The following is a 23952-nucleotide window of genomic DNA, read 5'->3' as shown; positions in this document are numbered from 1 at the left end:
TTCTCTCAGGGCCGATCTTGTTTTTTGAGGTGGATTGCATTCTGTCGATGGAATGTATTGTTGTTCAGTCGCTCAGTCATGTCCGACTTTGGGACTCCAAGGACTGCAGCATGCCAGGCTTCCCTGTCCTTTCCTATCTCCTGGAGTTTGCTCAAACTCATGTCTGTTGAGTCTTGTCCTGTCATCCCCTTCTCCTGCCTTCAATCTTTCCCAGCCATTAAGGTCTTTTCCAATGAGTCAAGTCCTCACATCAGATGGCCAAAGTTTGGAATGTGTATCTCTCTAAATAAGTCCACTTCTTACCTATTACTTTGCCTCTTGTTGTATTCCTTCTAAGTCCATAAAGAACCTGGGCTTCATTAAGTCCTGAGACCAGGTGTGCAATCTTAATTAAATGACAGTGGGTTTTGGCTGGGTTTGAGTCCTATCTTTGTTATGAGGTTTCAGTTGCAGAGAGTGGATGGAGCAGGGGAGGACCCCAGAATGGCCATGGCATGCTCCAGATTCCTAATGTTGCTACTGTAAATACTTTTTTCCTAAATATTGTTATGCAAAAAGCATCAGCTACTGCAGAAGAAAAAGCCACTGCACAAGACTGAAAAGCCAGAAGCATCATTGAAATACAAATAGACATTAAGATGTTCACAAACACACACACACACACACATAAAGATCAATATGTGAGGTGATGGATGTGTTAATTACCTAGCAGGGGGAATCATTTCACAGTGTCTATAAATAGCTAATTATCATGATATACAATTTAGAGTTTCATTTTCAGTACCTTTCATAACAATCCCAGCAATTTTTGTTTGAATAAAAATTATTTTGGGATCACTACAAAGGTTCTCCACAGTAGATATAATGAAATCATAAGTCCATGCATAACTTGAAAATCCTATTCAGGATTCCAAATATTCATATATTTATCCACAGAGCTGGATTATTCACTCTAAAATTCCACCCTATTAAAAATCACAGACTGGTTTTCCTGGTGGTCCAGTGGTTGGGAGTCTACCTGTCAGTGAAGGGAACACTGGTTTGATCCTTTATCCGGGAAGATTCCACACGCTGAGGAGCAGCTAAGCCCCTGTGCCACAACTACTGAGCCTGTGCTCCAGAGCCCAGGAGCCCCAACTACTGAGCCATGCCTAGAGCCTGTGCTCAGCAAGGAGAGAAGCCACTGCAACGAGTAGCCCCCGCTTGCCACAACTAGAGAAAGCCCGCGCACAGTTAACAGAGACCCAGCACAGCCAGAAATAAATAAAAACAAAATTAAAAAAATCATGCAGAAAGAACTTTTGATAAACAGGAAAAAGCAGCAAAGGTAAATTGGGTAGTATGTTAACTTTATTTTGAATTATAGCATGGAATTTTTCATCAAACAAATGGATGTAATGAAAAACTTTAGGGGTTCAACTAAGCAAATGATGTGCATGGGAATCGCTCCTCCTAAGTGTGAAAATGCAGAGCTCACTGAATTGTGAATCAGACTAACATAAAACAAGAATCATCTACCTGTGTGCAAAACAAATGCAATTTAACTTTATAAAAAAAAGTTTTAAAATGCAATTTAAGGAACTGAACTTTTGTTCAGTCTTTGGTGAGGGATTAATACAGTCAACTTCCCTGCTCTGGACAATTTTATCTCATCTCATTCAGACCAAATGTGATCCTTTGTAAGCTAGAGATCCCTTGCCTACAGTTAAGAAAGCTTCCGTTAAATACTTTAAAGCTAGTGAATTCAATTTTTATGCCCCTAGTATTGATCAAGAACATTATCCATTTAAAAGGATCTAACAAATAGGCCAAGGACGATGTGCTCTCGTGAAAAATACTGTGATTTCATTCCATTTTGTCTTTGGGAACTTTGCTATTAGTACCCATTATACTATTTTGATTTATATCAGTGATGAACAACTTAAAATTTTTTTTTTTTGGTTGGGGAAAAAATAAAATATTTCAGCCCACATTATTTTCCTTTACAAAATGAATATTAGCTTTATCAAATTCCCAAGAAAGAAGATATATTTGTACAACTTTGCTGAATAAAAGAAAGCCAATGAGGAAACTGGCACTGCTTTTTAACTATTAAGATGTTTATATCTGGATGTTTTAGCAATAAGACAGAGCTTTCTAATTTTTTTATCCCAAAATTAGATTGCAGGCTCATTGCTTGGCTGGTTAGGTTGCAGGCATCTTTGGGGGCTCTGTGGGTTGCTCATTACTGGCTTTGCTGTGATATGGATTAAAATAAGCTGATTTTTTGATGACTGTTTTATTGATCATAATAAACTTTAAGAGAATCTCTTCTAATGTCAAAATTATTAACTCATCATTTACTGACTTAAATATAATGCTTTTAGTACTACTGCAAGTTGGTTAAATGTATAAATATATATGTATATATTTTAGGTTTAAAACATTTCCCTCCATTTTAATGTGTTTTCACATGGAACACTGGCTGGAAACCAGAGCAGACATGAACAAGAAAACTAAAGATGTGCTTAAATAACCGAAATGCCATCAGTGTTTATTATGGTAGGTTACAGAAAGATTTAATTTGTGTGCGTGCAATTAGGCACCAACTGAGGCGTTTAGACACCACTGATCAAAAAGTGCAGTGAATATAAATTCTGACCCCCCTCAAAGGAAAAAAACCTAGGTTTCTTTCTTGGAATCAATCAGGTCAAGAACATGCACAGATGAACACTTATTAAATACTAGTAACAGTCTTTTCGGAGAAGGAAATGGCAACCCACGCCAGTACTCTTGCTTGGAAAATCCCATGAACGGAGGAGCCTGGTAGGCTGCAGTCCATGGGGTCGCAAAGAGTCGGACAGGACTGAGCGACTTCACTTTCACTTTTCACTTTCATGCACTGGAGAAGAAAATGGCAACCCACTCCAGTTTCTTGCCTGGAGAATCCCAGGGACGGGGGAGCCTGGTGGGCTGCCCTCTATAGGGTTGCACAGAGTCGGACACGACTGAAGCAACTTAGCAGCAGCAGCAACAGTCTTTTATTACTTATACTCCTTCAATAGTGACAGCAACACAGTGTGCTTCCATACATCACATTATATCCAAGGACTCCAAAGTCATTGTATCAAGCAATGTGGTGTTGGAAACTCAAGATTCCACAGCAGGTCAAGTCTACTTAGTTATGGCACAGGAAGTAGATTCCCAGCAATAGACCCAGAGTGAGAGCTCAAAGAGACAAGCCTACATTTCTTGTGGCTTGTGATTTTCTGAATTTCCAAATTTGCCACTTGTAACCTTCCATACCAACAACACTGACTCCAGGTAAAAACGACCTTTACATATGAGAAATAAGATGAGGTCTAAATGAACTATTTGTCTCTTTTTTTATAGTTCCATAGTCCATCTTTGGAAAGCACATGGTGGAAGGTCAGAAGTGGCTTTTTAATAATGTAAGTTCACCCATTATTGATTCACAATAACCATGGCCAGGACCCTTGGGTGGATGAGAACATTTTATACTGGAATGACATACACATACATGTAAAATATGATAGAACCATATCTTTGAGCTCACATATATTTAACACAAAAGCAAAAGAGCGTCAATTCATCGAAGGTCAGACTTTCAGTCCTTTTAAAGGAACAAAGCTTTTTGTTTCCTGTTTCAGTTTCTAAGAGAGTTTAACTCTATCTTAGAGTTTAACTGAAAGACCCAAGTTGATGTAGTTTCAAATGAGTTTCTGTGGAATCCCCGAATGAACATGCCAGGCCCCCTGGAGTGGGGCTGGAGGCCAGAGCGAGAAGCCCACTACATGGGAAGGGTCCCTGAGTGGCTCTGCTCTCCACTTGGTACAGAAACCACACAGCTCTTCTTGGTCAGGGACCCTGGGTGGGCATTCTGGGCATTTTTGTTCTTACAGGAATTTCCAACACTATTTGAAAAGCAATTTCTTTTTTGGACACTATGATTAAGGTTTCTATCTTTCAGTCAAATATAGAACTGAGTTAGCTCTTCCTGTGTCCTTGTTTACTTCGGAGGAGACGCAGTATATGTTCATTTTTGGTTAGTTCTGCTGGAAGTTCATTGGCCTGAAAGAAAATAAGAGGCATGAGTGAATTCTCAACCACAGTTGGTGTGGTTTTAGGGACTCTGAAGAGGGGCCCCTCACCCAGACCTGCTCCTCCACTGATGAAAAACCCCACTGGACTTAGTCTTTTGTAAGGTTTTAAAGGGTTTTTAAAAATATACTTAAATGTACATATCACCAGTTACTTTCTTACCTCATTGTTAGTACTTTTTCTTTCTTTTTAAAAAAAATTTTTGGAGTAGAGCTGATTTACATTGTGTTAGTTTCAGGTGTAGAGTGATTCAGACATGTGTCGATATATACACAGGGGTGTGTGTGTGTGTGTGTGTGTGTGTGTTCTTTTTCGTATTCTTTTCCATTATGGTTTATTATAAGATACTGAATATAGTGCCCTGTGCTATACAGTAGGATCTTACTGTTTATCTATTTTATATTTAGTAGTTCGTATCTGCTAATCCCAAACTTCTCACTGATTCCTCCCCCACTTCCCTCTTTGGTAACCAGAAGTTTCTTTTCCATATCTGTGCGTCTGTTTCTGTTTTTTAATAAGTTCATTCATATCGTATTTTATTTTATTTTTTTAAGATTTATGTATTATTTTTGGCTGCACTCGCTCTTCGTGGCTGCGTGTGGGCTTTCTCTCCTTGCAGCAAGCACAGGCTACTCTTGAGTTGTGGTGGGGGCGCTTCTCACTGCATTGGCTTCTCTTGTTGCACAGCATGGGTGCTAGGCACGTGGGCTTCATAGTTGCGGCGGGAGACTTGTTGTTGGATGAGAAGGCAGAGTCAGGAAAAAGCCAGAACGTAAGACACACGTGAAAGAGCAGCTTCAGTGTCCCCCATGCCCCGCCTGATCCAGCCTCACTCGACGTGCTCTCTTTTCACAGTGCTGCTGAGACGCATTCTTTAAGCATTTACTCTGAGTGAGTCTCTAGTCCAAGAAATAGACATGACAGGGCAATGGTTCCCTTTTCAGTCTCAGGACTTTTGTACACTCTTTTGAAAATTACTGAGGACCCTAAAGAGCTTTTATTTTTAACTTATTAAAAGTGAAAACTGAAAAAAATTAAGAATATTTATCAATTCATTGAAAATAATAAGCCTATTAAGGTTAACATAAATAATACATTTTGAAAAAGAACTAAATTTTCAAAAACAGAAGAGTAGCACTGTTAACAGTTTTGCATATTCCTTTACTATGTAGCTTAAAAGAAGACAATTAGATTCTCATATCTGCTTCTGTATCCAATCTACTGTGATATTTTGTTTTGGCTGAAGTATAGGGAAAAAATTTAGCTTCATACAGACAGGTAGTTGGAAAAGAGAGAAACGTTTTAATAGCCTTTTTGGATCATAGTAGATATTTTTCTTTGATGCTTCAACAATACAGGACAAGTGGCTGTTTCTTAAAGATTAATTGCTGTGTGCAATCTGGAACCACATCAATGAATTTTTCTACTCTGTTGCATTAAAATCCATAGGTCTATCTATCCGCAAGTGGATTTTTTTAAAAAACCCATGCTTGATTTGTAACATCCCATACTAGTCATTTAGAAAATACCAATAAAACTGGAATTTTTATAAAATAACTTATAACATGTAAAATAACTTACAGAGGTTTGTGAAATTATTTTCAGCCACAGTTTGTGACTCTGCTTTGATGTGTACTAAGGTGCCAATGGTTTCTTCCACCATTGTCTTTGCACCATTACAGCAAATGGCTGTGTGTGCTAAATTGCTTCAGTCATGTCCAACTCTGTGTGACCCCATGGACTGTAGCCCTCCAGGCTTCTCTGTCCACGGGATTCTCCAGGCAAGGATACTGGAGTGGGTTGCCATGCCCTCCTTCAGGGGATCTTCCTGACCCAGAGATGGAACTGGTATCTCTTACATCTAACCTGCATTGGCAGGCAGGTTTTTTTTTTTTTTTACCACTAGCGCCACCTGGGAAGCCCAGTAAATGGCAGCACAGGGAAAAGGGCAAATAGTGCCTCTGTATTTTTATTATTTTAATTTTTAGAAACTTCCCTGACCAGGGATCGAACCCATGCCCTCTGAAGTGGAAACGTGGAGTCTTAACACTGGACCACCAGGAAAGTCCGTCTCTGTCTTATCAAGAATATTGTTTTGACCTGTTAGAACATTTGAAAGGGTTTGGAGGACACCCCAACTGTCCATGGACCACACTTTGAGAACAGTTGCTACAGAGGAATAAAAGGATCCTCTTGGGAACTCAGGGGAGGCAATTCAAGTGCAGAAACGCACTCAAACTGGGGAGAGAACTCAGAGGTAGTTTTTTTTCCTTGCAGTTAAACCTGGAGCCCCAGCTGCTTCATCTGAAATCTGGATCTCAGGTGAAGTTCCTGCAGTCCCCACTTTCTAAACTGGATCCTTCTCCCTGACCCCACCTGCTGGGAATGATGAATTTGCCACAGTGGTCCTGCTGTGCACCTCGTCCTGCAGCTGCACTCCTGCCCACCCATAGGACCGCTGACGCTGGTGCCGGACTGACAGATGGGAGTCTCTGTGCGATGCTGCCTTAGGCCAGAGGCCCCACTGTGGGGTCAGTTCTACTATTAGCTTAGTTCCTGCAGGAGCAGTATGGGCTTAATGCCTGGGCCTGAGAAAAATGCTCACAGAGAATGGACTGGTGCGACATCCAGTCTTTGAGTAACCCTCAGAAGAACTAACTGTTTGGCATCAATTGTTGGTCCTTGATTGACAGGCAGGCAGGGAGCCAGGGGTTCTCCACAGTCAGGAAGAGGAACAGATCTAAGAAGCTGTACCTCTGTCTATCAGCTTGTTGAGTAGTAATGTATGTGTCCGTCTCCATCAATGTCTGTATCCTTTATCATTAAAATAAGCTTTATACTCTCAAAGTTCTGGCCAATCACATCACTGCTCTGTGTGTTATCCACACAGGTTTAAAAACTCAGTCTCATTCCTGCTCTCCCCGAGTGGGTCCCCACTGAATTCTCAGGTTGCTGAGGCTGTGCCAACTGCTACGATGGCTAGCACCCACGTTGCCCCTAAAGTCCATCTTATTCATGACAGTACAGGACCACAGGTCCATATTCATGACCCACAGCATCACATCACTCTGTCCCCACTGCTCTTGGGAGAAGCTGTGTGCTGAGTCCCCAGTTGGGGTACCAGGAACACAGGATCCCTGCACCCGTTGAAAAGGCCACGGTGTGGGGGGAGGAGACTACTGGGGCCATGGCCACCCTCTCCTTGGGCGTCTGCTCCAGGGCAGAAGTCCTGGAGCCTAGAGAGCACTTCTGTACTAGCTGAGAAGTGACTCCCTGGGAAGGCTTCAGTAGCGTTCTTTACTTCCTGCTGACAGCCTTTGTCACTCTGTATTGCAATTTTTTTTTCTTGCAATTGCTTGATTATCCTTATTCCCCAGTAAACTGTGAACCCTATGAAGTCAGACACTATGTAAATCTCTTTCACCAGTATCTCTCCATTGATAAGGTTCACAGCACAGTGCATGCTATCTGTGTGTGCTAAGTCGCTTCAGTCGTGTTGGACTCTGCGACCCCATGGACTGTAGCCCAGCAGCCTCTGCCTGGGATTCTCCAGGCAAGAATACTGGACTGGGTTACCATGCCCTTCTCCAGGGGATTTCCTGACCTAGGGATCAAACCCACTTCTCTAACATCCCCTGCATTGGCAGATGGGTTCTTTACCACTAGTATATCTAGCAGGCGCTACTAAGTGTTTGTTGGATGAATGAATGAAGGTCAAGAATACATCCTCAAGAGTCCTGAGTGGCTGCAGGAATCCCAACACTCTTGCTCCTGGAGTGCCTCTAAAGAGCCTGGCCTTTCCAGGCTGCTGGCTTACAGCTTTAGGAAGGGTCCAAAGTCCAGCATTTTGGTCACTGGAAATTACCCATAACCATTATTGATGAGATTCGAGGAGACACAGGAAGAATCGCATCTTTCAGTTTCTATATAAAGATACTAAAGTTTCCCCCTTGATTTAACTCAATACAGGATGGCTTAGCCATGAAGCATCTTAGGACGTCTGTGTCCAAGATGCAAAGATAAGAGAGCAATTGTGGTTTTGCGGGCTCATGATACAATCAGATCCGCTAATGGAAAACAAATCCATGTATTTCAGGAAGAGATAAGCAGCAACATTGTCTTCAAGTACTTCAATGATAGCAACAGGGGAAATAGTAATTCCATCTGCTAAGAATGAGAAAAAAGAGGCTCTTGGCATATTGTTTAACTGAACTTCAAAATGGTTTCTTTTAAAAACACCATGGAATGTTACATGGTTTTGGTTTTATTGTTAATAAAATCCAATACAGTAATGGGCTTCCCTGGTGGCTCAAATGGTAAAGAATCTGCCTATAATGTGGGAGACCTGGGTTCAATCCCTGGGTTGGGAAGATCCCCTGGAGAAGGAAATGGCAATCCACTCTAGTACTCTTGCCTGGAGAATCCCATGGACAGAGGAGTCTGGCGGACTACAGTCCATGGGTTCACAAAGAATCGGACACGACTGAACAACGAACACACGACACAGCCACAGATGCTTATTATATTCAAGCAGTATATAAGTATAGAGTGAAAACTGCTTTCATATCCTCCCCTGTTAATAAGCACCCATCCTACTTCCTCCTTCAAAAGTCAGTAGTTTAGTTGTTTTCTCCAGACCTTTCCCAGGCTACTCTTTGGCCCCCAGTCTCTATATCTGACTGCTTAGGCAGCTGTTGAGTAGGGGGGAATACAATGTTAACCTTTTTTTTCCCCTGCTGTGGTTACTGTGCATCCTCCCACCTCCAAGTTTGACTTAATAGAAAACTAAAATTATTTGGAGGCTATAAAAATATGGGTTGATTTTGCTCAACTATACGTCAATAAAAAAATCTGGGTTGGTTTTACAGCTGTGGTCAAAGTCCTGTTAACAACATAAAAGCAACATTTTCCCCTTGCCATTACCAAATAGAGCACAGGCAATTCTCAAGATATGAGTATCCAACCCATCAGTTCAGTTCAGTTCAGTCGCTCAGTCGTGTCCGACTTTCCGCGACCCCATGAATCACAGCACACCAGGCCTCCCTGTCCATCACCAACTCCCGGAGTACACTCAAACTCATGTCCACAGAGTCGGTGATGCCATCCAGCCATCTCATTCTCCGTCGTCCCCTTCTCCTCCCGCCCCCAACCTTTCCCAGCATCAGAGTCTTTTCCAGTGAGTCAACTCGTCGCATGAGGTGGCCAAAGTATTGCAGTTTCAGCTTTAGCATCAGTCCCTCCAATGAACATCCAGGATTGATCTCCTTTAGAATGGACTGGTTGGATCTCCTTGCAGTATAAGGGACTCTCAAGAGTCTTCTCCAACACCACAGTTCAAAAGCATCGATTCTTCGGCGATCAGCCTTCTTCACAGTCCAACTCTCACATCCATACATGACCACGGGAAAAACCATTGCCTTGACTAGACGGACCTTGGTTGGCAAAGCAATGTCTCTGCTTTTTAATACACTATCAAGGTTGGTCATAACTTTCCTTCCAAGGAGCAAGCGTCTTTTAATTTCATGGCTGCAGTCAGCATCTGCAGTGATTTTGGAGCCCAAAAATATAAAGTCTGACACTGTTTTCACTGTTTTTCCATCTATTTCCCATGAAGTGATGGGACCAGATGCCATGATCTTTGTTTTCTGAATGTTGAGCTTCAAGCCAACCTTTTCACTCTCCTCTTTCACTTTCATCAAGAGGCTTTTGAGTTCCTCTTCACTTTCTGCCATAAGGGTAGTGTCATCTGCATATCTGAGGTTATTGATATTTCTCCCGGCAATCTTGATTCCAGCTTGTGCTTCTTCCAGCCCAGCGTTCCTCATGATGTACTCTGCATATAAGTTAAATAAGCAAGGTGACAATATACAGCCTTGACGTACACCTTTTCCTATTTGGAACCAGTCTGTTGTTCCATGTCCAGTTCTAACTGTTGCTTCCTGACCTGCATACAGGTTTCTCAAGAGGCAGGTCAGGTGGTCTGGGATTCCCATCTCTTTCAGAATGTTCCACAGTTTATTGTGATCGACACAGTCAAAGGCTTTGGCATAGTCAATGAAGCAGAAATAGATGTTTTTCTGGAACTCTCTTGCTTTCTCCATGATCCAGCCGATGTTGGCAATTTGATCTCTGGTGCCTCTGCCTTTTCTAAAACCTGCTTGAACATCTGGGAGTTCACGGTTTACATACTGCTGAAGCCTGGCTTGAAGAATTTTGAGCATGACTTTACTAGCGTGTGAGATGAGTGCAATTGTGCGGTAGTTTGAGCATTCTTTGGCATTGCCTTTCTTTGGGATTGGAATGAAAACTGACCTCTTCCAGTCCTGTGGCCACTGCTGAGTTTTCCAAATCTGCTGGCATATTGAGTGCAGCACTTTCACAGCATCATCTTTCAAGACTTGAAATAGCTCAACTGGAATTCCATCACCTCCACTAGCTTTGTTCGTAGTGATGCTTTCTAAGGCCCACTTGACTTCACATTCCAAGATGTCTGGCTCTAGGTCAGTGATCACACCATCGTGACTATCTTGGTCATGAAGATCTTTTTTGTACAGTTCTTCTGTGTATTCCTGCCACCTCTTCTTAATATCTTCTGCTTCTGTTAGGTCCATACCATTTCTGTCCTTTATCGAGCCCATCTTTGCATGAAATGTTCCCTCGGAATCTCTAATTTTCTTGAAGAGGTCTCTTGTTTTTCCTATTCTGTTGTTTTTCTCTATTTCTTTGCATTGATCACTGAGGAAGTCTTTCTTATCTCTCCTTGCTATTCTTTGGAACTCTGCATTCAGATGCTTATATCTTTCCTTTTCTCCTTTGCTTTTCGCCTCTCTTCTTTTCACAGCTATTTGTAAGGCCTCCTCAGACAGCCATTTTGCTTTTTTGCATTTCTTTTCCATGGGGATGGTCTTGGTCCCTGTCTCCTGTACAATGTCACGAACCTCCGTCCAGAGTTCATCAGGCACTCTATCAATCAGATCTAGTCCCTTAAATCTATTTCTCACTTCCACTGTATAATCATAAGGGATTTGATTGAGGTCATATTTGAATGGTCTAGTGGTTTTCCCTACTTTCTTCAATTTCAGTCTGAATTTGGCAATAAGGAGTTCATGATCTGAGCCACAGTCAGCTCCTGGTCTTGTTTTCGCTAACCGTATACAGCTTCTCCATCTTTGGTTGCAAAGAATATAATCAATCTGATTTCGGTGTTGACTATCTGGTGATGTCCATGTGTAGAGTCTTCTCTTGTGTTGTTGGAAGAGGGTGTTTGCTATGACCAGTGCGTTCTCTTGACAAAACTCTATTAGCCTTTGCCCTGCTTCATTCCGTGCTCCAAGGCCAAATTTGCCTAGAGGATGGTTATTAAACTATCAAAATTTTGACATTTTCAGGACACTTCTCTGATGATAAAACACTTATAACCTTACTCCCCCCACTATTGCCCCCTACCTCCTGCCTCATCGTTACCTAAAAATCACTGATGATATAGGGGTTTTGAACCTCTGTGTTCAAAGGGCTTCCCCAGTGGCTCAGATGGTAAAGAATCTGCCTGCAGTGAGGGAGACCTGGGTACGATCCCTGGGTTGGAAAGATCCCCTGGAGGAGGGCATGGCAGCCCACTCTAGTATTCTTGCCTGGAGAATTAAATGAACTGAGAAGCCTGGCAGGCTACAGTCATGGGGTCACACAGAGTTGGACATGACTGAAGTGACTTAGCATGCATGCATGCTGGGTTCAAATATACTGCTCACTCATAACCTATAAGGAGAACATTTTATGTTCTTACTATGCCCAAGAGAATTCCCTGGTAGTTCAGTCGGTAAAGAATTTGCCTGCCGTGCAGGAGACCTGGGTTCTATCCCTGGGTTGGGAAGATCCCCTGGAGGAGGAAATGGCAATCCACTCCAGCATTCTTACCTGGAGAATCCCATAGACAGAGGGGCCTGGCAGGCTACAGTTCATGGGGTCACAAGAGTCAGACATGACTCAGTGACTAAACCAACCACTATGCCCAAGGATGAAGTCAGTGACTGAAGCCAGAGAGATGCTGTCTTGGCTTCAGCAGATTCCTTGCATAGGCGCCCCATGGAAGGAACAGATGACTAAGATGGTACCTTGTTTCTCAGGGCTGGGTCCGCCCCTGCGTCCAGGAGCAGGGCAACTGTCTTGATATTCCCGCTGAGCACCGCCGCGTGGAGTGCTGATGTCCCATTCTAGGAGAAAAGGACAGTGCGAGTCAGGCGAGAGCTCCCAGCTTCAGCACTCGTCCTGGCTCGCCTCGTGAACCAGCCCGACTGGGGATCCTGTAATGCTGGAGCCCTTCCTGTCCTTATCTTCCCTTTCCAAAGTCACTCACTTCAGCATCTAACACAGTGTCCTCAGGGACACCGCGGACAGCCAGGATAAATACTGCCAACATCCTTTTCCAAGTACAATAAGGGATCTGCCCCGTGCGTCCATGACTTTATGCTCACTTGGTCCATTGTAGATGCACTAGAACTTGCTGTGGGAAAAACAACAACGCTCTGTCAAACTTTCTTTTTTTTTCCTTAAGAGTCTTTGTGCTTTAGGTGAACACACTTCTGCAAGGCTGGAGGTATAGCTTGTTCACCTCCATGCCAACTTAGCCCTGCTGCTCTCACTCCGCATGCACAGGTGGGCAGGGCAATGACTATGGAGCCACAGGGCTTACGAGTAAGAACAGGTGGGGGTGAGGACCATTCCCTGCCCTCAGCCCCGAGCTGAAGTATCTCTGGGTACAGACAGACCTAGTGAATAGGTTGCTGACACTTTATGAAATTTACTGCAAACATTTATTGACATAAGGAAGCAGCCATGCACAGTATGTAGCTGAATTCTGGGAGGGGAGAAGAGAATATAACAAACCTGATATAAGAACAATGGACAATCATAAGCTATCTGTTCTAGAAGGGACATATGTCGTGAACAGCACCTAAATGCAAGCTTAGTTTTCAAATTAATCACTATATATAGATATTGGGTTGTTCAAAACATTCCTTTGGTTTTTCCCGTAAGATGGTTCTAATAGCGCTTAGATGTCTTTAACTTCATTAGTAGCTCTTATATGTCTTTAACTTCATTTGAAGCAATTTTGTTAGATTACATTCTGACAGCTGTTGTATCAGTGTGCATTAAAAAAAAACTTGCTAAAATTGGTGAATTTTTGTGTAGTCACTTTAGTATTGAAGATGGAAGGAAAAACATTTTATAATATTAATAAAATAGTAATATTATACTTTATTACTGTATATGTACACATAAAACCTTCTGATTTTGCAGACAAGTTAAATCAATATCATACCCAGAGAAAAATGTCAGCAAGGCAGCAGTTTCCCATGTCTGCTTTACCACGTTTACCATGCATGGCGATATGCTAATCTGACAACACAACATTCACTTAAATCTTCACCAATCTATCAACGTTGCCTATGTGCAACATGGCTAAGAATAAAAATATAAAAAAGCTAAGAAAGAGTTGTCTGAAACAAGACTAGATATTGCAAAGTCCATTCCTGAAGCTTATTTCTGTTATTCACAGAGAATTCACTTTCACAGACTATTTATTCTTACTTTCCAAACAGTTTTTACAAAGTATAGTTTTTTGACTTCCAAACTCAGGGAGGTCAATTAGCTCACTGGGGCGAGAGAGGTCAGGACTGAAAACAGGAGCTCTGTATCAGCTGACATCAGCCTTGAAGCCTGAACATATAAAGGTCAAATACAAGGCATTCAAAAAGCCTCTGGGGTCATCTAAGGGCAAGGACTTCAGACACATCAATAAATCCCCAAAGTGCTAAATGACTGTCCCAAGTTTACAACAGGTGCTGGTGTCATCTAAGAAAACAGGAGCGTGTATACCAGGAATCAGCAAACTACGGCACTCAGACCAAATCTAGCCTCTTTCAGCGCCTCCGCCGCAGCGCCCCCCTTCCCCCCGCCCACCTGTTTTTATACATCCTGATTAGCTCAGAATTTAAAAAAAGTTTAAAAGAAGACTATTTTGTGACATGTGAAAATATGGAAGTTCAGAAATACAGGGCTTCCCTGGTGGTCCAGTGGTTAAGAATCCGCCGGCCAATGAAGGGGACACAATCCCTGGTCTGGGACGATTCCACCTGCTGCAGAGCACCTAAGCCTGTGAGCCACACTCCTCAGCCTGTGCTCTCGAGCCCGGGAGCCCAAACTACTGAGCCCAGGTGCCTAGAGCCCGTGCTCCCCGACAAGAGAAGCTGCTGCAAGGAGAAGCGTGTGCACCACAATTAGGAAAACACCCCACACAGAGCAATGAAGACCCAGCGCAGCCAAAGATAAAAAACCCAGATAAGTAATTTTAAAAAGAAATATAGTATGCATCAGTGAAGTGTGGTAAGATGCAGCAACACTTTTTGTTGCTGCTGCATTTTCTACGGTTGCTTGTCTGTATGACCATTGAGTGAAGCTGTTCCAACACAGAGAGTACAGCCCACAAAGCCTAACACATTTGCCGACTGGTCCTTTATTGAAAAAGACTGCCAATCTCTGGTAGATCCTCCAGTTTAGAAATATTTTAACTCAAAATGATTACAACTTAATAAAGGATTTTGAGGGCTCTCTTTTCTGGAAGACCCAGCCCTCCAGGATGACACAGTCTCTGAGGTATCCAGATGTTTGAAGCTTATTTCATTCGACCTAAGGTAACAGTGTGGTTCTTTGATCCAGGTAAAGAAGAGAAAGAATGTACCCATCCTTCTGTTTTCTGGGACACAAATCATGTGATGACTTGTGAAGGACTTCACCAATCTTCCAATGATATATTAATATTAATAGGGTTGACTCTCTGATTTAGCATTTCCTTACTATTGTCTGATTTTCTTCCCCCTAGAAACTAGGTACCTATAGACTCTGGTTCACCCTTTTTATTACCTTTCCATTTCTACCAGTGCCCAGGAATCTCCAAAATCAAGAAATTGTAGGTATGTTCTCTCAAGAATACAACTAACCAAGGAAATGGTACCTGGATTCTACTGCAGTCCCCAGTTCAGACTTCTCAAATTTCTAACCCCTCTCTTTTACAATTTGGTAAAATTTCTCTGCAGGTCTTACCTTCAAAATACCGAGGGTGGGTGAGAATTTCAGCAGCTCCTTTATAACATCATTATAGCCTTTGTTGGCTGCTTTCAATAAAGCTGTTGTACCATCCTTTACAGAGAAAGGAAAAGAAAAGTTCATTATTAACATATGTGTGTTGGCTAAGAATGAAATGTTTGTTGAGAACTGGGAACATGCTTGTCAGAAACTGGCAAAATATGTAAACTAAAGCACAGGGCTGCCATGTCTTTTAAACTAAAATCATTTTAGAGCATATTAAACAGTTAACTCTGCATGAAAGAATACCAGACAAAGTATGTGACTTATTCTGTTATCTTAGAACCCTGTCCTTTGGGAATCCAAGGTCTTCTAATCCCTCAGAATATTGGGGAATGTCAGGAGGATATTTTTAGAACATAGATGGACTAAAGAGGCATTCTCTGCAGTTCACAACTTAGAAATTAATTGTTGAACTGCTTTTTAAAAGTTTTTAAATTAAAAATTTTTTATGACAGTTGAAATGTATCCACGGTTTTGAAATTTTAAATGTGTTTTTCTTTTTGCTTTTCCGTGTACACGCTCTTGCCATAGTCTGCCCTGGGTGTATGGGTGCTGTGGGGAGAACAGGAAAGGGGCAGACTGAAATCTGCAGGAAAGGATGCAGAGACAAGTTCAAAAATTAATATTCAGTTTCTGTCGTCCTTTTGTGGCCTGAGAAGAGATTTTCCAATTTCCCCTTTCTCCGGCTGGAACGCATCAATTGCTGTATTTGGACGATCTTGCTCACAGACTTCTGTAGTAAAGAAACCATCCTTGTGGTGAAGCTGTCTACAGCCTGGGGAGCCTGGGCACCATGGGGACCCCAAACCACAGACCCCGCGAGCCAGCTGCGCTGCGGCCCAGAGCCCGGCAGGAGGCGCAGCGCCAGGCGGATCAGCAGCCGACGGGGACGCATCCCCAAGGACCGCCGAGGTCTGAGTCTCCTACCTCCCCCATCCGCCGCGGGTCATCCAGAGGCTAGCTCTGGTTGGAGGAATATTCTCGAGGAATTTAACATTTCCCCTTTAGAGACCGAGCAGCAATTGCTAGGTTTCAATGAATTCAGACCTTTCCTGGGTTTCTGCTAAAGAGCAGGAGGAGGTTGGGAGGAAACCCTGGTGAATTAGAGACAAAATGAAGCTGCGCCTTTCTTCTCCGCACGTCTGGGCTCGGGGTCAACGCTTCGATGGAGGCCTCCCCTCCCCTCCCGCGCGGGGGTCCCCGCACTCACGTGGCGGGCGGCGTCGCGCTCGGCCCCGCGCAGCAACATCACCCGCACCACCTCGCTGTGGCCCATCTGCGAGGCGATCCACAGCGGTGCTGTCCCGTCCTGCGGGGAGAGGACACGGGGCGGGGTGGGGTGGGCGCGGAAAGTGGTTAGGGCCCGGGCAGGGCTCCCGACCACACACAACGAGGGCGAGTCTACCCACCTACCGAGACTGGCATTTGGCAGTGCCTGGACCACTTGGGAAATGGACAACATTCAGATCCTGGCTTCTTAAAGGTCAACGGTGTGCAGGGCTCCAGGGAAGGCGCGTGGGAAGCGGCAGAGTTGCATTCACACAAGGCAGAACCAAATTTGACAGCCTCGGGGAAGAGAAGCTATGCATGCTGTGCTAAGTCGCTTCAGTCCTGTCCAACTCTTTGCAACCCTGTGGACTGTAGCCCACCAGGCTCCTCTGTCCATGGGAATCTCCTGAAATGGGTTGCCATGGCCTCTGCCGGGGGATTTTCCCGACCCAGGGATCGAACCCGCGTCTCCTGCGGCTCCCTGCATCTCGGGTGGATTCTCTACCATTGAGCCACCTGGGAAGCCCAAGGAGAAGCCAGCCTGTCTTTATTTGCTCCTGACTCTGCCCCCTTTGCTTTACTGGAGGGTTCACACAACACACTGTGCTTCGTGGGGGCCACGCATTCTCACAGAAGAGGGGGTGGTCTCCTCTGAGCCCCATCTGAGTGTCAGAAAGCTAAAGACGTTGCTCCCACTCTTTTTTCTGTGTTCAGACTCCTCCACCATCACCTCGTTTCCAGGGACTAAAACTTTATGCAGGATGTGACGCTGTGTCTTCTGGAGGTTGCTGCAACACTGCCCAGCTACAGCAGAGCGATGGTTTTGGTAACACTTCCTGAGTGTTATTTTTCCCTGTGATTCTTTTTTCCCTGTGAACGCTGGGGTCATGAAACTGAGGTGCGTTGCTTCAGAGAAGGAAAAGTGAAACATCAGACAGAGAAGGATTTGACAGGAAGGAAGGTGGTTCCTTCTGGTCAGAAAGGAAACTAGTAAACCCTGCTAGTGCCAGGAAGGACTCACTAGAGAGGGAGCGGGGAGGCGGGGTCACGAGTGTCTGTGTTTTCCACCAGCTCTGGGTTGAATCTGGGTTGGTAAGCTCGGGTGCCAGAAACACTCAGATCAGTTATGGTGAATTCCAAATGGGAAAGGACTTTCTCCTATTCTTGAGATGAAACCCAGGAACACTGCAGACCCCTTAGAGGAGCTCTGCGCTTGGCTGGTGCCTCATGGGTAGAAGAGAAATGGTCGTGGGCACCATCTGGACCAATGCTGGACTTGGCCCCCAATACCCCTGGTCACATCCACGCAGGAGTCCCTGCCTGCCTGAGGGACATCAGAAGTGCTGGCTGAACAGTGGCCTGGAGTGAGCCTGGGTCGGAGAGACAAGGCTACAGAATGTCAAGAGCATAGGTGATGGCAGGACCTGCGTCTGGTAGACCAGTTGCCCCTTCAGGGGACCAGCACAAGAGGCTTAGAGGCCAGGGAGCTGGACAAGCCAGCAGAGGAAGCAACAAGAGTATCTTCACCCCATCCCAATGCCACAGTGATACTCTGACCTCTGAGAACCTAGATCACTTGGAGAGACGGGCAGGAGGAGGGAGAACCCAAAACTGACCAACCTTAACCTCAGACGTAATTAAGGTAATGGAACCTGAAGAGATGGCTTTAGTCAGATCAGACTAAATTACTCATCAGTGGGGCTGCGGGCTGAAGAGCAAGATGATTTGGGTACAGAGTCTAGAGTTTCACTTTCAGTTGGAGGATATCGTTTCAACACCAGGGTACTGCCTGCAGCAGTCACAGGGTCACTGCCCACTGCTGTCCTGAAATGAACAGAGGACCAAGGTCTTTGAGCAGGGTGGTGGGTGATGGCAAACCAGGAGCCTAGAAGGATCTGGTAGTGCTTAGGGAGGGTCAGTGGACACTGACACCACTGTCTTGGGGGAGATACGGGGAAGAAGTGCTGGAACAAAGGATGGAAGAAGGCTGGAGACACCTTGACCTACTTCATGCTCTACAAGGGCCTCTTAGACATATCCCTGAATCTGAATATTCTTTTTTAAGATGGACCACAGGCTTCCCTCATGGCTCAGTGGGTAAAAAATCTGCCTGCAATGCAAGACACTACCTGCAGTGCAGGAGACTCGAGTTCGATCCCTGGGTTGGGAAGATCCCCTGGAGAAGGAAATGGAAGTGCACTCCAGGAAAATACCATGGACAGAGGAGCCTGGTGGGCTATAGTCCATGGGGTTGCAAGAGTAGGACATGACTTAGTGACTAAGCCACTACCACTTTTAAAGTCTTTATTGAATTTGTTATAATATTGTTTCTGTTTTATGTTTTGGTTTTTTGACCATGAGGCCTGTGGAATCTTAGCTCCCCAACCAGGGATTGAACCCACACCCTCTGTACTGGAAGACAAAGTTCTAACCACTGGACCATCAGGGACATCACTGTATATTCTTTATCATTAGCAATGTAAATAATACCTTCATCTGTACTTTGAGTTTACAAAGCACGTCTGCATTCATTGTTTAATTTGATTCTCCCAATTCAGGATTCAACCAATCTTTTGTTTGCTCATTCAAACACCCAACAATTATTAAGCATCTTCTAAGTCCTGGGAGGAGTACTAAATGCAAGATCTGGTCTCAGTTCTCAAAGGAATGCAGCCTAGTGGAGACGAGACATGGAAATATCAGTATGATTGCAGTGTCTCAATAAAGTACAGACAAAATGCCCAGGATGAACCTGGAGAGGGACCCTCTTACTGTGTGGGGGGCGACACGGTCAGCTTCTCAGATGGGGTGGTATGAGCTGGGTCTCCAGGGAGGACTAGAATTTTGCCAGGTGGGGAAAGAGGGAAAATGTTCTACGTAGAAGGAAGTACATTTACAGTCACAGTGGCGTGGATAGGCGTGGCTGGCTCAGGCTGGGTGGGAAAGTCGGTTGGCTGCAGCCCAAGGGATATGGGTGGGGCCCCAGGAGACAGGACAGAGAGTCTGGGCTCCACAAAAGATTTCCCCAGGTGCTAATGCACTTGCCATTCCAGCCAGCTCTGGGTTCATCTGCTCTTTGTCGTTATAGCCACCAGAGGGCAGGCAAGGAAAGAAAGCCAGCACTCCATTCCCTGTGTTTTCCAAGGGCTTTAGTTGTTTTTAGTTAAACTCTGTTAATGACACGGGGCTTTCCTGGTGACTCAGAAAGTAAAGAATCAGCCTGCAATGCAGGAGACCCAGGTTCAATCCCTGGGTCTGGAAGATCCCTTCCTGGAGGAAGGCATGGCAACCTACTCCAGTATTCTTGCCTGGAGAATCTCATGGACAGAGAGGAGCATGGTGGACTATAGTTCATAGGGTCATAGAGTTGGACTCAACTGAAGCAACTTAGCATACACGCATTAATTGATACTAATACGTGGAAAAGTGCTGAGAGGTGCTTTATTAGCAACAACTATTAATATCGTAACAGTGATGCTAACACTCAAATGTTGTCACCTTAATTGCAATAGTCATGGTAGGTGGAAAAAGAAGTCACCACTTCCTGGTTGAGAAAACTTAGACAAATTCCTCTGATCCTCGGTGCCAGCCTTCTGCAAAAACATTAGCTTCAGAGATATTTGTGAAGGAGAAAGCATACAGAAATGTGCTCAGCACAAGGAGTGGCCAACAGATGCTTAGAAAATGGTAACCAGATCTGAATATTATTTATCATGAAAAACAGTAAGTTAATTTGAACTTTTGTTTACAAAGCATTCCATGTACTTTAAGTTGATTCTCCTAGTTATCCTAAGCAAAAACTGACTGAGCAGGTAGGATTGATTGAGAAAAAGAGATTTGGGGGACTCTATGTATTTCCTTACTGGTGTTTACTTCTCCAGAGCTGATTTTTATTTTTTTTTAATTAATTTTTATTGAAGTATAGTTGCCTTACAATGTTGTGTTTGTTTATATTCTACAGCAAAGTAAATCAGCTATACCATACATATATGCCCTTTTTTGGATTTCCTTCCCACTTATGTTACCACCAAAGCTGATTTTTGAACCCAGGAAGCTGAATGTGATCCAATTATTTATCAGCTGATTATCTAGTCTGTGAAGAGGACAGGTTTTCCTCTTCTCTACACCACAATCTTTGCTTTTTCATATATTATCCTTCTATTAAAATCTTCATTATGACAATGAGTGTAATAAAACTGATTGCAATCAGGTCAATGTAGTGGTTTTTTATAGAGCTTTGGGGAGAAAAGGAGTAGGAAAAACATCTTAAAATGTTTGTATAAGTTTTAAATTACTTCTTGACAAAAACATACAGTCAAAGTATATTAAATCAAAGAAACTTTCATGAAGTAGAAGTTACAACTTTACCAGTACATAGAAAAAGAAACAGAACATTTCGCTTGAAGATGGGATTCATGGGGATCATGACAGCTGTCGTTTACTGTTTGTGCATGTCAAGTAGAAAACAGTTTAGACTTATTTTGCATACCAAGTGATACACTGGCTCAGTGCAAAAAAGGAGTGATAAGGTGCGCTGGTAAAAGATTAAATAAGTTGATGAGGTAGTAATGAGATCCCCATGCCTGGAGGGGTTTGACAGTGGCTGATCACCAAACACGGAGAAGGCAATGGCAAGCCAGTCCAGTACTGTTGCCTGGAAAATCCCATGGATGGAGGAGCCTGGTGGGCTGCAGTCTATGGGGTCACTAGGGGTCGGACACGACTGAGTGACTTCACTTTCACTTTTCACTTTCACACATTGGAGAAGGAAATGGCAACCCACTCCAGTGTTCTTGCCTGGAGAATCCCAGGGACGGGGGAGCCTGGTGGGCTTCCGTCTATGGGGGGAAATCATTCTCTTCCATGTGCTTTCATGTGTGCTCAGCTGTGTTCGAGTCTTTGTAACCCAATGGACTGTAGCCTGCCAGGCTCCTCTGTTCATGGGATTTTCCCGGCAAGAATACTGGAGTGGATTGCCACGCCCTCCACCAGGGGATCTTCCCAACTCAGGGATCAAACCTGCATCTCTTGCACTGGCAGGTGGATTCTTTACCACTGAGTGACCTAGGAATACATGGCAATAAGTATATTAAGTGGCACTAGCTCTTTGCTTCTATTGCTTTCTAGCACCTACACTTAGGCTACTTCACCGGCAGGCTCCAGCCAGACAAGAAAGTGCTGAAGACCAATTCTGTTCTAACTGGGGGAGATTAGGGCTTCCCAGGTGGCGCTAGTGGTAAAGTACCCACCTGCCAATGCAGGAGATGTAAGAGACGCTAGTTTGATCCCTGGGTCCGGAAGATCCCCTGGAGGAGGGCAGGGCAACCCATTCCAGTATTCTTGCCTGGAGAATCCTATGGACAGAAGAGCCTGGCAGGCTCTAGTCCATAGGATAGCAAAGAGTCGGACACGACTAAGCGACTTAGCATGCACACATGCAAGAGATTACAAGGAACCACATCAGTAACACAGGGGAGTTCAATATGGAGACAACTTTGCTACCAGCCCTGGAGCCCTGACCTAGAGCCCATTTCTCAGTACTGTCCTTCTATTCTGTGTCCCTGGTCCAGCAAACCAGTCTATAGAAGATGCTACCTGATGCTTGCATTGTCCACACTGTGACCCATTCTCCCATTGATCAGACCAAGGATGGCAGGCCAGCCATGGCCTAGGGAGCAGGGATGAGCTTCAGTGACATGGTTACCCCAAGAGTTTGGGAATCTGACCTGGAAACTTGGGGACCACATACAAAATAAGTGGACAGAGGAAGCCGATCAAAATAAAAAGGAGTGGGGATTGAGAGAGAGAGGTAAGAAAGGACTTTGAGATGACAGACACTGCTTGGCTTACGAGAGAAAAAGAACAGCCTTGATTTCTGATGGGTTTTCTGTTCCGGGGAGGCAGGAAGGCCTCAATGGACTAGGAATGAAAACAGCAAAACCTAACAGTCACTAAGCCCTTGGTATATACTGGCCACTGCAGGAAGTTTTGCAGGGATTATTTTTTTTTAATGCTCACAGTACTCCCAAAGCGAAGATACCATTATGATCATGGTTTTACAGTTTTAAAAAATGAGATTCAGGGAGAGTAAGCAAATTTGCTCGAGGTCACACAGTTACTAAGCAAAACTGAAACTATGTTTCATTTCCTTGTCCATATTCCCATAACCACCAAGCTGCTCACTTTCCCCAGCCTTGGTCCCACCCCTGAGGTCTGGGTCTGGCTCTTAGAAGGCTCCTGGGATTGGTGTCCTGCCCAGGAGCCCGGGCCCTACATCAGAGCCTCGCTCCAGTTTCCAGTCACTGATCACCATGCACTGCAGCCTTCCGGGCCTCACGGGAACTCTGCCCACGCCATAGGCTGTCCTCTGGTAGTCAACACAGTATTTCTGAGAATAGGGGACATGCAAGCAGGTGGGTCTCCCTATTGTTGTCCGCTCCCATCTCAGAGCCCTCAGGACACCATACCCATCTGATGACTCCACGTTGCCCAGTGCCCACCACTGAGTTGCCCTCCAAGCTTACAAGCCAGGAGAAAGGGTCTGGGTCCAATCCAATCTGGGTCCCAGTATCTCTCTTGGACTGGATGGATACAAGTCCAAACCAAGGCTTCTATTAGAGAACGCACTTTATGAGATGACCTTTTGGTCAGGCTTCAAAGAAATGCTGATTAGCACATTGAGAGAATGAGACAGAGATGAGCTGATGACAGGCCAACCTCATCTCTGGGTACAGAGCCCGACCTTTGCCACTCCATAAAAGCATCATTTTAACAGGCTGTGTGAATTGAGACGGGAAAAGTATATTGGTAGGCATGCTAAATCATTTCAGTCGTGTCTGACTCTTTGCAACCCCATGGTGTGCAGCCTGCCAGGCTCCTCTGTCCATGGAATACTGGAGTGGCAAGAATACAGGAGTGGGTAGCTATTCCCTTCTCCAGGGGATCTTCCAGACACAGGGATGGAACTCATGTCTCCTGCATTGGCAGGTGAGTTCTTTACTGCTGGCACCACCTGTAAAACTCCTTGTTGGTAGAAAAAAACACTAATTAGCCATCTCAGCAACTGATTAAAAACATCTGAGTCATATCAACTCTACTCAGTGAGGATGCATAGACAGAAGTGAAAATGAGGTTTTAAATGACAGTGGAGTTCACATATGTCTGTGACTCTTGACCTCTTTATTTAGGACAACTTACTTATTTAACTTAAATGCAGAGTACATCATGAGGAACGCTGGGCTGGAAGAAGCACAAGCTGGAATCAAGATTGCTGGGAGAAATATCAATAACCTCAGATATGCAGATGACACCACCCTTATGGCAGAAAGTGAAGAGGAACTCAAAGGCCTTTTGATGAAAGTGAAAGAGGAGAGTGAAAAGGTTGGCTTGAAGCTCAACATTCAGAAAACAAAGATCATGCCATCTGGTCCCATCACT

The 23952-nt window shown here is 44.3% G+C and overlaps 1 protein-coding gene across 6 annotated transcripts in view; it reads right to left on the bottom strand.

The window, feature by feature from the left end:
- The window catches only part of ANKRD29 (ankyrin repeat domain 29), a 76262-nt gene that overhangs the window by 9646 nt on the left and 42664 nt on the right, over nt 1-23952 (bottom strand). For 4 of the 6 annotated variants that reach the window (XM_055417093.2, XM_055417089.2, XM_088833348.1 and 1 more), the window contains 4 exons: nt 16457-16555; nt 15202-15297; nt 12213-12311; nt 1054-4071 (listed from right to left, as the gene is read on the bottom strand). In XM_055417093.2, the coding sequence (XP_055273068.2) occupies nt 3988-4071; nt 12213-12311; nt 15202-15297; nt 16457-16555 (378 nt within the window). In that variant the 3' untranslated portion in view covers nt 1054-3987. Of the gene's footprint in view, nt 1-1053; nt 4072-12212; nt 12312-15201; nt 15298-16456; nt 16556-23952 lie in introns of those variants that run through there. The other 2 variants (XM_055417094.2, XR_008684653.2) reach the window with 2 other exon arrangements.

Source organism: Moschus berezovskii, chromosome 28 (assembly GCF_049115385.1).
Source record: "Moschus berezovskii isolate FMDL1 chromosome 28, NW_MosBer_1.0, whole genome shotgun sequence".
NCBI lineage: Eukaryota > Metazoa > Chordata > Mammalia > Artiodactyla > Moschidae > Moschus > Moschus berezovskii.
This window is presented reverse-complemented; position numbering and strand designations above follow the sequence as displayed.